The following is a 13,967-nucleotide window of genomic DNA, read 5'->3' as shown; positions in this document are numbered from 1 at the left end:
AATGTACGGGAAAATAGGGGGTTCGGTTGCTTTTCAAGTTTCTTTTTTCAGTCGTGTAGAGTTACAGTGCTTGCATTTTTGTCATTTGGTGCAGTATACATGCACTTACCGAACGAAATCGTATATATATCAATAAAGCAACATCTGGGGAATTTTTCTAGAATTACGGGTGTTTCCTAGGTAGGCTTTGAGCAAAACATGCATTTCCACGCATGTCGAGAGTTGCGGAACGAATATCAATAAACGGTTCAATATGAAATCTAGAAAAAAATTAGTGAATACAATCACATTCCATCGCGTTCACAAAGCCGAATTGTTCTACAACACTGTGCGCTGTCCGGCTTCCAGACTCCAACTTGGATATTACGGAGCCGAGGTCAGCCGCACAAGGCCAGTTGCAACTTCGCTAGTGTCCACAGTAGGACGATAGCTGTTGTTGCGCGTGTTCCCCGGTTGCGCAGAAACCCACCGGAAGCCGGCGAAAATAATGGGATTTAGTACGGAGTTGCTCATTCCTGGTAGAAAAAAATACTTCAGCATACAATAATTATATTTATCCCTTCGTAATTTTTCTCAAGCGTTAGTCATTACCAAAGAGATACAACGATGCCAATGTGGCTGGTGGACTGCTCCATTTGAAGAGATGTGCTAACGTCAGCATGTAATACGGCGCTAGACAGTAAAATAAGATTACTGACACGCCGAAGGTGGAACGCTCTGCTGAGGAATAATCCTTACTCCAACAGACAACAAATGTTACGGCGATAAAAAATGTCATCCATAAAGATATCCTTCGCATTTTCAAGTACAATCGCTGACCGCGTTTGGGACCATTTCGAGCGTGGGGATTCAGCAGCTGCGGTCGGATATCGCTGTCACCTATAATTTACAACAATGTAGTATGTACTCACTTACTTGTAGCTTTGTGCACATAAATAATTTGATTTATTTAACGAATGAAAATATGAGGGAAAGCTAAAATTATTAATCTTTTCAGGATATCAGAATGGCCTAAAACCACGTTGCAATTACTGAATCACACATTTACAACCGGTATACTACGTGCCGGCGTTTGTTGCAGATTAGACTAAGCAAGCAAAGCGTGAAGATCATCTTAGTGAGCCAGACTGGAATTTTTGTGGGGAAATGAATTTCATTCCTCCATAATTAATTGATTAACAAGACGGTTATTCCCGAGAAAAACCTCTCTTAATTAATGGCGCGCCGGCAGCTTGCACGGGCTTCCAGCGTAAACCGCGCTAAATTTACCGAGTGCTTGTTGAGCCTCCTTGGTAAAGCTGGCAAAGATGAGGATGTAGCAGACGCAGATGACGACCAGCGGCACGATAAACATAAGGCATAAAATGAGCATATTATAGGCCAGCTCTTGCTGGTCGCTGGAGTAGGAGCCGTGAGTGACGCACTGGTAGAAGTCCACGCAGATCGGCGCGCGCTCCACATGGAAGATAATCGCCTACGGAAATATAATAATTAATCCTTGCGCCGCGTCGACAACGGGACAATTATCCCAGTGGGGATTGCCGAAGACCGGCGTGAACGTGCCCGTGACGTCTCGCGCGGCTCTGAACAGTGCTAATTAGATTTCATTACAGCGTCGCGCAACTCCTGGCGGAGAAATATGGAACTGGATTCTTACCGCACTCAGTTGTATTGCCGCATCCAAACAGCATAATACCCGATAGATTATTATCGCCCCACAGTCGCGATATACGGTCCGGTATACGATACGGTGGGACACCGTATCGTGACCGTACCGTTGATAAGTTAAAGTGATCGCAACGCGCAGACGGTAAACGATACGGTCCAATCCTGCCTCTGACGTGAAACATGCTGCGGTTCAAATCGGTTTTAAGACTTTGGCAGATGGTAACAATCGTTCAGGTTAAAACTCGATGAAAACTAAAATGCTAAACTATTTTTCAGTACCAAAACGGCCAGATTTAACAGCCCATGAATCTTTCTACGAGCATTTAAATTTTAACACAGGCGCCTATGGAGTTTAAGTAAGTAACAGCTCGCGCAGGGTACTCCAACGGCTCCGTAAGCTTTGCATGCTAAATTCACATGGCTGCAGAATAGTTCGTTTTCAAATAAACTGCACTCGCTTGGTATCAAAAAATTTCTTAGAATTTTATTTATCTTATAATATCCTTTTCTGATGAATCAAAAACAATTAAAATCTACCAGAACAATTTTAAAGTTGCATGATTTGGCAGCTGCACACGTTGTGCTTCATGCCACTGCCACTGAGGGTGGTTGTTATATCGCAGATGTCGACGGTAGGCATTACGATATCTCAGCCTTCTACCGTCAATCCTACCGTCAAACGGTCCGGTAAGGGTACGCCGTGATGACGTAGAAGAGCCTACCGTATATCGTACCGTCTATCGTAGGTCCATTTTGTGTTGCGATAAGAATCTAATAATTATTGACTTTCATACGATTTCGATAACGCTAATAAGATTTAGTTCCCTTTGGCCCATGCGTCAAAATTTACGTGCATGTGCTCTGTACATGTGCAAATCCTGCGGATCTTAACCGTGAATTCGTGATTGACTTTCGAATTTTTTGCACTAACAATATTAAAATAGGATAGATCAATATTCAATGTCTTCTTGCACGATGGTCACTATCGTATTACGAGGTTATTCCACCACCCGTAAAGCTGCCTGAAGATGTTAGATCGAGGGTTGGTCTGCGTCCAGTTACAGCAACTGCCAATTGACGGTGATAGCGATAATCCGCACAACTTATCGAAGATCGATGGGGATTACACTGCCTCCGCGCGAGGTGTGGCCGCAGTAGCCCGCACAATCAACCCACAATGAGCCGTTAATGCGGTGTTAATCATGGGATCACCGCCAACTAACCTGTGGGATGGAGCACACGCCGGCAATCACCCAGACAAACCCGGCGATGGTCCGACTGCGCCTCAGCGTCAAATGCCGACCGGACTTAGAAATGGGGAAGATTACGGTAATGCAGCGCTCCACACTCATCCCCGTTAGTGTCAGGGTTGTGGCAAATAATCTATGGAAAACCACACGGCATTTCAGTTGCTTTAAGCTTGAACCACTATAAAACTAAAAGTGCGACAGTTTCGAGCACTCGGTTGCCCTTATTAGCCTATGAATAAAAACATATAAACGCAGTAATTTATTTCGGTAACAGGTTTTCACAACCCACATTGCATGCAGTCTTCCTGTATACACTATCCATTTGCAGCAATATATCGTTATTCCGCGCTTTTTCGTCCCATGATGATTAGTTTTTATTCCCGGTAAATATCAAGCACTTAGGCCACTTACCCGAACATCTGCATAAACTTGACGACCTTACACAGCACATTGCCGCCCATCCACTGCATGGTGATATTCCATGCCCCGTCGGAGATCATACAGAACAAAGCCACTAACACATCGGCAATGGCCAGATGGAGCGCCAGGAAGGCGTTGGCCGACTGGGCAAAGGCCTGGTCGCGCAGCAGCAGCCAGGCCATGAGGGCGTTGAAAAGGAGGCCAAGCACGGCCAAGGTCAACAGAATGATGATGTCGTTGAGACGGTAGAGGAAGTAGTCGGGGTTGGTGGCATTGATGAAGAGCAGCAGGATGGTGTAGTTGTGCCGGCATGCCGCCTCATCGCTGCTGTTGTTGTCCGCGGGAAACATAGCGCCAAATGCAATCAAACACCCGCGCCTGTCAACTCAGGGTTTCCACGTGCGTCTTATTGACAGTTTCTAACAAAAAAAACACGTCTCTTCAGCACAAAAAAAAACACGTCTCTCTTCTCTGTGTGAATAATTTGACTTGTTATCTGCTACCGGATCACGCTACAACGGCTTCTGTATCCAGTAGGATACGTACAGAGCGAGCTGCAACACAAGGAGCAGCTTGTTTGTTCTCAACACTTCTGCACACACAGCAGTCACCTTTGCTGGAGACTTCTTTGTCCCACATCAACCGCTGCCAGCCCCCAATCAATTAGCAATCTGATAAGGTCACGCCAATAAACAACCGGCATGAGTGGCTCGCAGCATCTTCCTGATATTTCGGGATTGGATTACGTGGGAGCGGACAGCGTGATCGATAAACACAGAAATATCGAGTAAATACCCGGAAAATTCAATAAACAAGTACAGTCTGTATGGCATGCACTCGATGGAATTCAAGTTCATAGGTTTCCTACGCGCTTTACTACGACGCTACATGATCGAGCCATGTATTAATCAACTCAAAAAAAAAGCTCGGTCACTAATAAGAATGGTGTAACAAGTGCACGAGCGATCGATATAAGGAGATCGTATTGTTATGGGCATTAGCAGAGACACTAATCGCCAGCGGAGATTAGCTTGATTTTGCTGGTATCATTGGTGCACTTAACCAGAGGAGAGGGCCATCAGTGGCACACAAACATCACCACTCATTACGCTGGGGCCAATCAGCCGTAGCGCGGCCGAGCACGTCGTTGTGCGCTAGTTCAATGAGCGATCAGATAATACAATACCCCGTACGAAATAATCGATTCTGCTTCTAAACTGCAGTTCTTCACTCAAGCGAGTGTGGCACAAAGATGCAGTCGATGGAATTAAACTAACGTGTAAGCTCGAAATCACTAACTGTTCTAGTCCATAAATCAGGTGATGGGCGAAATTAGGATGAAAGTATTTGAAATATTAAAGATGCTTATCTTAATGGAGTAGTAGAGTGGATATTCTATTCGGCTGCTCGCCGGCTTGTGGAATGATTCGGATCCTCTTGTATGCATTCTCACGCAGTATACGAAGAAGCTACGTAGAATGGGAGCGGTGTTTTTAGTTCTAGTCAACGTGTCGGACATGTTTCCGTCTAATCTATCGCGGCAACACATTCTTCGGCGCTCTGACAGGCGTGTAATGAGAATTCCTGACAGGGTATCTCCCGTGATTTACGAGGACCTTTTGGCTGCATTAGCAGCCGTTATGGATGACTGCTACGCTTTCAAGGCCAACGCGCACTAGCCGCTCATTGGCATCATACTTCTTCAAATGTCGCATAGTGTTGCGTCTTGTGCAATTCAGTTCGACTACAGATTTGGAGCCTTTACTTTATGATATCACCAGGACACAACAACGATTCGCATTTTGCCCACTTTGACTGTCCTTAGCCTGCGCTCCCCAAAATGCATGAACTGACCATCAGCGAAAGCGAAAATGCTTGTACATCATCCATAAAACGAGCGAACATTAAGCGCAATCCGCAGTTTGCCGATTAAGAGTGTGGAGTTAGTGTTAATGTGACGTGCGAATGACCGTTGCCGAGTGCTGACTAGCCCACACTTCTGTGACAGAGCAGCGGAAGCGTTCACTCCCCATTGTGCTATCGGCTGGTAGTTTAAGCTAATTTGCCTTCACTCTCACAGTAGTGTTCACATGCACGCACGCTGCACTAATGAACAGACACGGCCTCAGCATGCCAGTCACGCAGCAGCCGACAATTTGCCCGACACTGGAGTGTCGCTAATGATTTTCTCAGCCAATTTCAATGGAGGTCCAGAGAATGGATGGCGCCCACTTCCGATTGCCGGGTCTACGTATAAATGCAGCGCGCTTCTTTAATAAAGTGCTGACAAATCTTTTCGTCGCAGACGTTATGGCCTATACTGCACCGATGGACTGTTGAAGATCCTTTTTATTACATGGTTATTTCTCCCCAAACGCTATCAGGAAAGAAAAACACAATTTCCGGCAGAACAAATGGGTCCCAGATGCGTGACCGCAAATCAGCATCTTAGTACATACTGACAGAATCATCAGCACGCAATATGTGCGGTCGAGCCGTCGAGGGCATTATAAGGAATTATTGCGGGAAATCAATCTTTGTATGACAAGATCGAAGCTTTCGCGGCCTTTGCGCTAAGCTCTGTTTCTCTCAACAAAACATTAAAAGTAAATTACATGCCCCAGCTAGACGCCGCACTTTGGCCATAACCTTAGTGCATAAATTACACAACAGAAGCCCTTCTTCGAGCAACATATCCGAGGTACTCGTATAATAATTGTTGATAATTTAGTCATAGTTGAAATGCTCAACATAAATAAGCTTAATAAAAACACTAAATAAAACGAATGCGCGACCGTTTTTACTATTAAAGACCTGGTCTCAGGCAGAAATAATATCCGGTTACTGGTTAATAAGTTAAGCTTGCACACTAACCTTTTCTGTCAACAATCGCTGTTAATCCGTTTTTATTTTCCTTTGCTGACTGAACTTATTACGGTCAACAAAGGTTTTAACGATGCCATACATAATATATAGTTATTATTATGTATCTTTCTCAGACGTCCGTCTGGTTTCTTCCGGAAAATGGAAAAAGGTATCTTATCCGCAACGAAATCCCACTATTTTTCCGACAATTATAAAACTAGCAATCTTTTCGTCGACGTCGACACAAGTAAGATGTTTTTGGTTCAAGGCTGCTTAAGTAAGGAATGATGCGCGGGCGCTGTTTTAATTAGCTGTCAGCCTTCCATCTGTTTTTGCATATCTACATGGGAGAAAGATCATATATATATCAGCTCCAGCTATGTCGTATGACTATGGATAATAATATACGGTTGACGGAGAGAACGGAACAGGAAGGAAGCGGCATTAGTGATGGTATTATGGAAATGTCAAAGCAATGAACGATTGCATATGCTCGATGCCGGCTCTTAGATAAACGTAAAAATAACCGTTCACTGCACCACAGATATACCGGCAACCGCGGCGATATTTCGCGGCAGGTGCGGTAACCAATCAATCGTCGATGAGAGATAATTATTACGCGATCCACTGTTTCCCGTGCTACGCTGCCGGAAGTACCTTAGCACAGGGAAAAAACGCCGGTTGAGAAAGGGCAGTACGTGCAGACGACGCATGTACTGAATCGACTGTGTTACAGGATAGACTAATGCCACTAACATACCGCCCGCTTTTTCTATCGATTTTGCGCGTCGAGGCTTCCCGATTTCTTTGTGGCAGAGCCAGGTAGCATGCGGAACGTCCATTCGCACTTATCGCTCTGATACGCACTCGTCTTGAACACATTCCGTTGTAAGTAAATTAAAGAATGCGGTTCCCGCTCAATCCGTACAGATGTCGGATACTGCTGATTACTTTTTTTCGGCAAGACCCCGCCATAAAGTTTGCGCGACATTGGACATATGTTCATTAGTACTGGTACTACACACATTTCGAACACGGGCAATAATTTGAAAATTTTATGTGGTTAGAACTGGTTCATCCTCAAGCTTTTAGGCTGTACAAAATAACCCAACTAAGACAAAAATCTAATAAAAAGGAAACAAAAACTTTCGGAAGCGATATAGTAGGTGTAGGCGTGGCATTGTCCCGTTGTTGAGGAGGTGGCCTTCCCGTTGTCTGCGCCTACCGGTGCTTTGATTATGCCCGCTTGCCGTCATATTTTGTTCGCAGTTAAGCATAGACTGTTGTGCATAAAAGAGATTCGAGCGTGTAGAGACAACTGATCCTTGGCGACATAAAGTCACCAAACTGCGACAATCTGTAAATCGCTCTCGTTAGGCTAAACTCAGACGCGTAGATGCGACATATCTAGCTGTTCCTGTTTGAGTTTATCAGCTTCCAGCATCATGATCTTTTGGATCTTCTTTTCGCGTTTGTCATCCGGTGAACGGGCTTCGTCCGGTGGGGTGCCAAATATTTCGTTCATGCATTCCAGAGTGAGACCTTTAGTTTCCGGAACGAAAGCCCACACGAAAATGCCGCAAGCGAAACAGAATGAAGAAAATACCTATAAAAATGTAATTTGCCACTTTCTTATTACTCGACTAACAATTTATCGAAAAAACGTTTGCGGCGATAAACAGGTTATGTGTAGCGTAACTGAATAACGAGTGCTTCTATGACACACTTTAATGTTTTGTAGTCATGGCATGAACGTACCACATTGGTATAATACGCCATATATGCCAGCATAATTGGGGCCAACTTGGCGACCACAGCGTTCCATATCCAGTTGGACATTGTACAAAGGGAAGCAGCCTTAGCTCGGACTCGCATGGGGAAAATCTCTGACTGGTACACCCACACTATGGGGCCGAGAGTGGAGGCGAAAATGATGGTGTACAGGTATATGAACACGACGGCGCACCGCACGAAGTACTCAGCGTACTGCTCGTCCACACGGTCGGAGAGGCCCAGGCAGCTGCAACACGATAATCGAATTGTTGTTATGCCTGGTGAGCTTTACATTATCAGCATAACACCTACCATGCAATGGCGGCATGGCAGAAACACATTGCAAATCCTCCGACAATCATCAGCACTTTCCGCCCAATCCTATCCACCCACCACAAGGCGAAGAAGGTCGACAGAAAATTGATGGCAGCATTGAGGACGATCAGCGTCACAAAGGCATGGATCACCGGCATCCCGATTGCGCTGAAGACCTTTCCGCCATAATACAGCATCACGTTGCATCCCGACCATTGCTGGAAGAACTGCAGAATGATGCCCAGTGCGACACGGTTGCGGATGCCCGGTTGAAGGATTTCCAGCCAGGTGGCATGCCCCACCTCCATCTCGTAGTTAACGTTCTCCTTAATCGTTGCAAACTCAGCTAAGAGTTCTTCGCAGTCGGCCGGCTTGTTCCGCAGCTTTGCTAACGTGTGCACCGCTTCGTCGTCACGGTTGCGGTCGATTAGCCAACGGGGCGAAAAGGGTAGGACGATGATCAGCAACCACATGATCAAGCAGGGAATCAGCGGCAGTCCCAGCGCCAGTCGCCACTGCAGGTTCCCAGTTATGAACGTCAAGAGCACCGAATTGACGGCGCACTTGATCAGAATTCCGAAGGCCATCATCAGTTGGAACACGGTAATCAGTCGCCCACGGATGGCGGTCTTGGCGGTTTCGGAGATATAGAGGGGGACTACGGCGGACATGACCCCCACACCCAACCCGGCGACGACTCGTCCAACTAACAGCATAGAGAGATTGACCGCGCCCGCCTGCATGGCTCCACCCACCATGAAGAGCACCGACCCCATAAAGATGGAGTACCGACGGCCCAGTCCGTCGGCCAGCTTCGCAACGATGGCAGCGCCGGCGATTGCGCCCGCCAGGAAGCTGAAGGCTATGTAGCCTGTGATTTCGGGTGCCAGGCGGGTGTCCGGCAGGGAGATGGCGGTGAAGTCGAAACCTGCGTCGTAGAGGTTCTCGGAAAAGGTCTTGTTGTGCGTCAACAAGAGGACGATCTGCTTGTAGGTCTGGTGGACCACGACGCCGTCAGGCAGGGTCAGGTTGAGTTTCTGGTCGCGCTGGATACCGAACTGGACGTTAAAGCTGGGCATTCCAATTAGTTGCCTACAACAAAAACGGCGTTTCATAACTGACATGACAAGTTAGAACTTAAGGGCTGTTCCGTATAGCCAAAAGTCGCTAGCTGGCTTAATAGAGGCATAGTGATTAATACTGAAATTAATATTATTAATGTTAATATTAATGTTAAAATTAATATTAATACTGAAATTAATATTATTAATGTTAAAATTAATATTATTACAACAGTTAATAATATTAATTTTAAAAGATCAGAGTCATGGTGTAAAAGCTCAGTGGATATCGATTTGCAACACTTCGTGACACACTGTATATGCGATAGTTATAATTAATGTCAAAAAACAAACAAACAAAGTTACAAAGTTACTTAAACAAAGTTACTTTATCAAAGTTACTTAAACAAAGTTACTTTATCATTTATACCCTCCGAATCAGTTCACCGCGCGATAATGGTACATTACTAAAATAACCAAAATAGATTTAAATGAATATTTTCGGAACGAACTAAGTATGCATTTAATAAAGCAAGTAGAAAATCTGGGCAAAGCTGCGATCGTAGCGGTACCAGTGACAGTAGCGGCTATTTTGCTATAGAGTGTTCACTGTGTTGTACGGGCCTTGTACGGCCGGCGCTCAAGCTCTGACTCTGACTCACAATCAGACTCTGACCGCTCAAACTCTGACTCTGACTTCTCAAAGTCTGACTCTGACTGTCCGAACTCTGACTCTGAATCTGACTGAATAACCTAAGAATAACTTAAGAAACCTAAGAAAACAAGAAAACTAAGAACCTAAGAAACCTAAGAAACCTATTAAGGAACCTAAGAAACCTTCAGAGTCAGAGCCAGACTTTGAGCGGTCAGAGTCAGACTTTGAGTAGTCAGAGTCAGAGTTTGAGTGGTCAGAATCAGAGTCAGAGTCTGGGCCGTGTTGGGCCGTGTTGGGCCCCTCGTATTTATGTTGTTGTAGTGTGTTTGCTGTACATGCGTGGTTTATGTAGTTTCGCAAAGATTCTTGCCAAAGACGCAAAATGGAGTGTCCGTTATTACTGTGCAGTGTGCATGTGTGATGTGGTGTATAAGAATCTAAACAAGACACAATGCCAGGGAAGCTGGGGCACAACAACCCAACAAACAACGAAATTTTAAACAACAGGCGCGTTAGACGAAAGATTCATCTGCAAACTACGGTACAACCGTACAAACGTTAATTTTGCGCGGTTTACAAAGTTTACGTTGATAAAACCAGAGATTGCAATGGCTTTTCCCCAATCTCGGAAAATGTTGTCATTCGTTCCTGGCGTGGATTCTTTTGCTGCATTACGAACAAAAAAGCCGCATCGTGCTATGGTTACCACAGAAGTTCAGCAACGCGAGTTGAGCAGAATTGGTCGGCGGATCGGTCAAACCTTCAAATGACTTGTGAGTTGGTGATCACGAGTAATGCTACTACATCTTTTGTTTCATTACCACCAAAAACCAAGATCGTGCGCTCGAACATGTGCTAACTTGTGAAATGAACAATGGGTGCGCGACCGTCTGCAGTTAGCCCAGATAGTACAGCTATGTGTGACAACAAACCGGAAGTTAGAATATGTAAAGCCTGTTGCAGTTACGGTATAAGCTAGATTAATCAAGAGGTCGGCACCCGGCATTATTGAGCGGTTATAAATACGAGAACGTCGAGACCGGGTAAAATATCATCAAGAATTTAACTCTAAAGATTAAATCCAAAATCAATGGTCATGCAATGGGCAAATAAAATATTCTAGCTCTACTTGTACGCTTTCCGTATAGTAGAGTAGGTCTAGAGATGGTACAGTAAATAATTAAACAAGTAACAGTGTACAAGCCTGTCCGTGTAATGAGCACGTAAAGGTACAGCTAATGCATATTTAGCGCGATATTAGCGCTGAGCACGATGGCCACTACACTACGTTTACCACAATGCGTAAATGCGCTCCGCAGTTAGTGTCCCTTACTGCACCGACCGTTTTCTAGCCACCATCCGCCAGGCAATTACAAGTATTCTCATTAAATTATCAGGTGCGCAGCAGGCCACCAGCCAGCGAAACGCATGTTACGTGTTTAAACAGTGTGGCGTAGCGTGGCGTTTGGCGTAACCCATGAATTTACATTTTTCACTGTTCTTTATCGTGCTCATCATCCGGACCGGCTTGTACAACATACTGCCTTTCAACATACAGTACTGTAAATCGGAGCTGATTTAATGTTGATTTATATTTATTTTTTCCATCAAACATTAAAATTCACGCCTGAAGGGCCTTAGCTTCGTAAAAAATAACTGCACTTTTTACAGAAAGTTAAGTAAACTTTGCCGGAAAAACACGACAGCATCCGTCAGTCTTGCATTGCAAATTTCCATAAGTTAAACAACGTCACGCAAGAGTATACTTGGTCTCTTCAACATATTACGGTTGATGCCAAGGAGATCGAGTTGGTTGATCATGCGACGGCTCTTAATCATTTGTAAATAGTCTTTATAAATCACTAAAAACGACACTAATACGTTTATTCAACTGAGTGCCCTTACTTGCCATCAGCGATAATCGACAGTTGGCAAAACAGTTTTACGAATTCTCGTTAGTAATTTCAATAAACTCTGAGAAATGCTGCCAATCGATTAATTTTGTTTTCGCGAAGTTGTATAATTTATTGAATATTTGATTGGCATGCTAAATCGTCTTTTTGTGGACAAATGGCAAGTGCCGGGAAGGATGAGTTTGAAAAATTCGACTTTGGCAGCACCCAGTACTAGCGTTTTAATCATCTGCTGGTTGTAAGTTACGGTAAAATATTTTGCATAGCATGCCAAGAGACATTAAATAAGACGGTTTACTGCCAATTTGCGCTATTGCATCAGTATGCATAACCGCAAACTTACAATTTCTTAAAATTATAAATTATACCAACAGGTTGCTAGCTGTTAATAGTAATTGCTGCTAAATGACGTTGGAAAGGAAAATCAATTGAGAAATTATTCACAGCAAAAGGTTGCGGTAAAAAAACCAAAAAGATGTCATGATTTCAAAGACATAAATAGCCAGCTTTCAAACAAACTCAAAATACGACAAAATTTCGTTATGACTAGATACCGGGATTTCCAAGGGTATGGAATCGGTCAAAGACGAAATCAACACTACGTAAACGTTGCTACAGTAGTGGTAGCACATTCATCGTAACCAAATAAAAAAAGACACTCAGTGTGTGACAGCCCGTCACAGCCGTAACGCCACGGTAGACAGACCGGCGCCACGCATGTTCGTAGGGAAAGCGCCGTAGCGACTCAAAACAAGCGGTCACATTGTCAAAACTGCCGACTCATCACGCGCTCTCACTGTGCCATATGATCAACAAGTGAATATATTTCTATGATAGCACAATAACAATGCACTTTGTTCTAAAATTTAAGAAGAGTACGAAAATAGCCCTTAATCATTACATTAAGCACCAGCGCAACGGAACAAGGGTTTCAAAGAGGTGGTACTCATTTCTTTTTTGAACTGAATTGCATAGGCGACAGCAGAGCAAACAGTGACAAGCACGCGCAGCTTACCCAATCATTCCCATTTCGTATCCAATAAGGAAGCCGCCCATGGCCGCTGCCAGCGCGACGAGATACGCGTACACCGGTGTATTGTCCATTACAACAGACGTCCCTTTCTTCAGAAATGCCCATGAAAAACAAACGCCAGTCATGACTATATATGTATATTATATTATAATTATCAGACTTGTGCCCTAATATCCTTTAAACATGTGCTGGATAATAATCCGCTGACTCTTTCAGCAAAAAAAGAAAATAAATCCCCTTTCTTAGGTCCAGTGTTTTTGATTATTACAGGTTACTAAACAAATCAGCTTTTGTTAATGATATAAAATAATTGATAATTTCACTGTACCAACTGTACGCGTAATAACGGAACTGCAGGGAGTAAGTACTGAGTATACAACTGTACTCCGTACTTTTATAACGGAGTGAGCGGCGGCGTTACCTGGTTATGCAGTAACTGGCAGATGAAAAAGCGTTAATAATCGGATCAGCACTGCAGAAGTGTGCCTCCAGAAAGAATGCAAATTCAACGAGAGCAATATAATCCGATGATCATAAAAAATTTATTTCGACGACAGATAATTATTGCGCAGTGCAACGTACCAACTGTGAAATGATTGGATAACGGCTCACGTTTTTACATCAGCACGGTCACAGATGACAATTGCAGTCTGGAATGCGCGCGCGTAATTTGTCGGCTTTTGTTTCCATCTTTCTCTCTCTGTGCGTGTCAGTGTGGCTACAATAGAATCTCGCCAACAATTCCGCGCATATTCATAATGCTCGTTATGCGGGTCGCCCATCAGCAAAGACTTGAGAAGGTGGAATGACAGCCTTCATGTTCGTCGATCACTTAATGACGGCGCTGCAGGGCGCGGAAATTGCGCGGGAGGTGTACGCGTTGATTTATGTACTTTTACCATTTTTACTTCTACTTTTAATACTGTTTTATGCCGCTTTTCCCCAGTGTGTCTTGAATGCGCAAAATGACAATCAGCAGACAACAGCTGCTGGTAAAAAAGACTAATCAAAACC

At 44.2% G+C, this 13,967-nt stretch overlaps 2 protein-coding genes across 6 annotated transcripts; both read right to left on the bottom strand.

Moving 5' to 3' along the window:
• Positions 1-31: 31 nt before the first annotated feature.
• On the bottom strand, positions 32-6,757 carry LOC129593364 (gonadotropin-releasing hormone receptor-like). Of its 3 annotated transcripts, none has more exons than XM_055489637.1 (7): positions 6,213-6,757; positions 3,330-3,757; positions 2,892-3,051; positions 1,270-1,474; positions 739-879; positions 592-672; positions 32-515 (listed from the first exon to the last, which is right to left on the bottom strand). In XM_055489637.1, the coding sequence occupies exons 2-7, from the start codon at positions 3,686-3,688 to the stop codon at positions 364-366; spliced, it is 1,098 nt and encodes a 365-aa protein (XP_055345612.1). In that variant the 5' UTR covers positions 3,689-3,757; positions 6,213-6,757; the 3' UTR covers positions 32-363. The 3 variants fall into 3 exon arrangements, with proteins under 3 accessions (XP_055345612.1, XP_055345614.1, XP_055345611.1); XM_055489639.1 differs by lacking the exon at positions 6,213-6,757 and adding an exon at positions 3,885-4,693; XM_055489636.1 differs by lacking the exon at positions 6,213-6,757 and adding an exon at positions 3,950-4,693.
• A 485-nt stretch (positions 6,758-7,242) lies between these two features.
• LOC129593350 (uncharacterized) lies at positions 7,243-13,908 on the bottom strand. Of its 3 annotated transcripts, XM_055489610.1 has the most exons (6): positions 13,536-13,906; positions 13,375-13,439; positions 12,936-13,042; positions 8,289-9,383; positions 7,962-8,223; positions 7,243-7,809 (listed from the first exon to the last, which is right to left on the bottom strand). In XM_055489610.1, exons 3-6 carry the CDS (start codon positions 13,022-13,024, stop codon positions 7,588-7,590), a joined length of 1,668 nt encoding a protein of 555 aa, XP_055345585.1. In that variant the 5' UTR covers positions 13,025-13,042; positions 13,375-13,439; positions 13,536-13,906; the 3' UTR covers positions 7,243-7,587. The 3 variants fall into 3 exon arrangements, with proteins under 3 accessions (XP_055345585.1, XP_055345586.1, XP_055345584.1); XM_055489611.1 differs by lacking the exon at positions 13,375-13,439 and having other exon boundaries at positions 13,536-13,908; XM_055489609.1 differs by having other exon boundaries at positions 13,375-13,905.
• Positions 13,909-13,967: the final 59 nt, after the last annotated feature.

Source organism: Paramacrobiotus metropolitanus, unplaced genomic scaffold (genome assembly GCF_019649055.1).
Source record: "Paramacrobiotus metropolitanus isolate TYO unplaced genomic scaffold, Prichtersi_v1.0 Parri_scaffold0000061, whole genome shotgun sequence".
Taxonomy (NCBI): domain Eukaryota; kingdom Metazoa; phylum Tardigrada; class Eutardigrada; order Parachela; family Macrobiotidae; genus Paramacrobiotus; species Paramacrobiotus metropolitanus.
The sequence above is the reverse complement of the archived record's forward strand: the minus strand, read 5'-3'. Positions and strand labels throughout refer to the sequence as shown.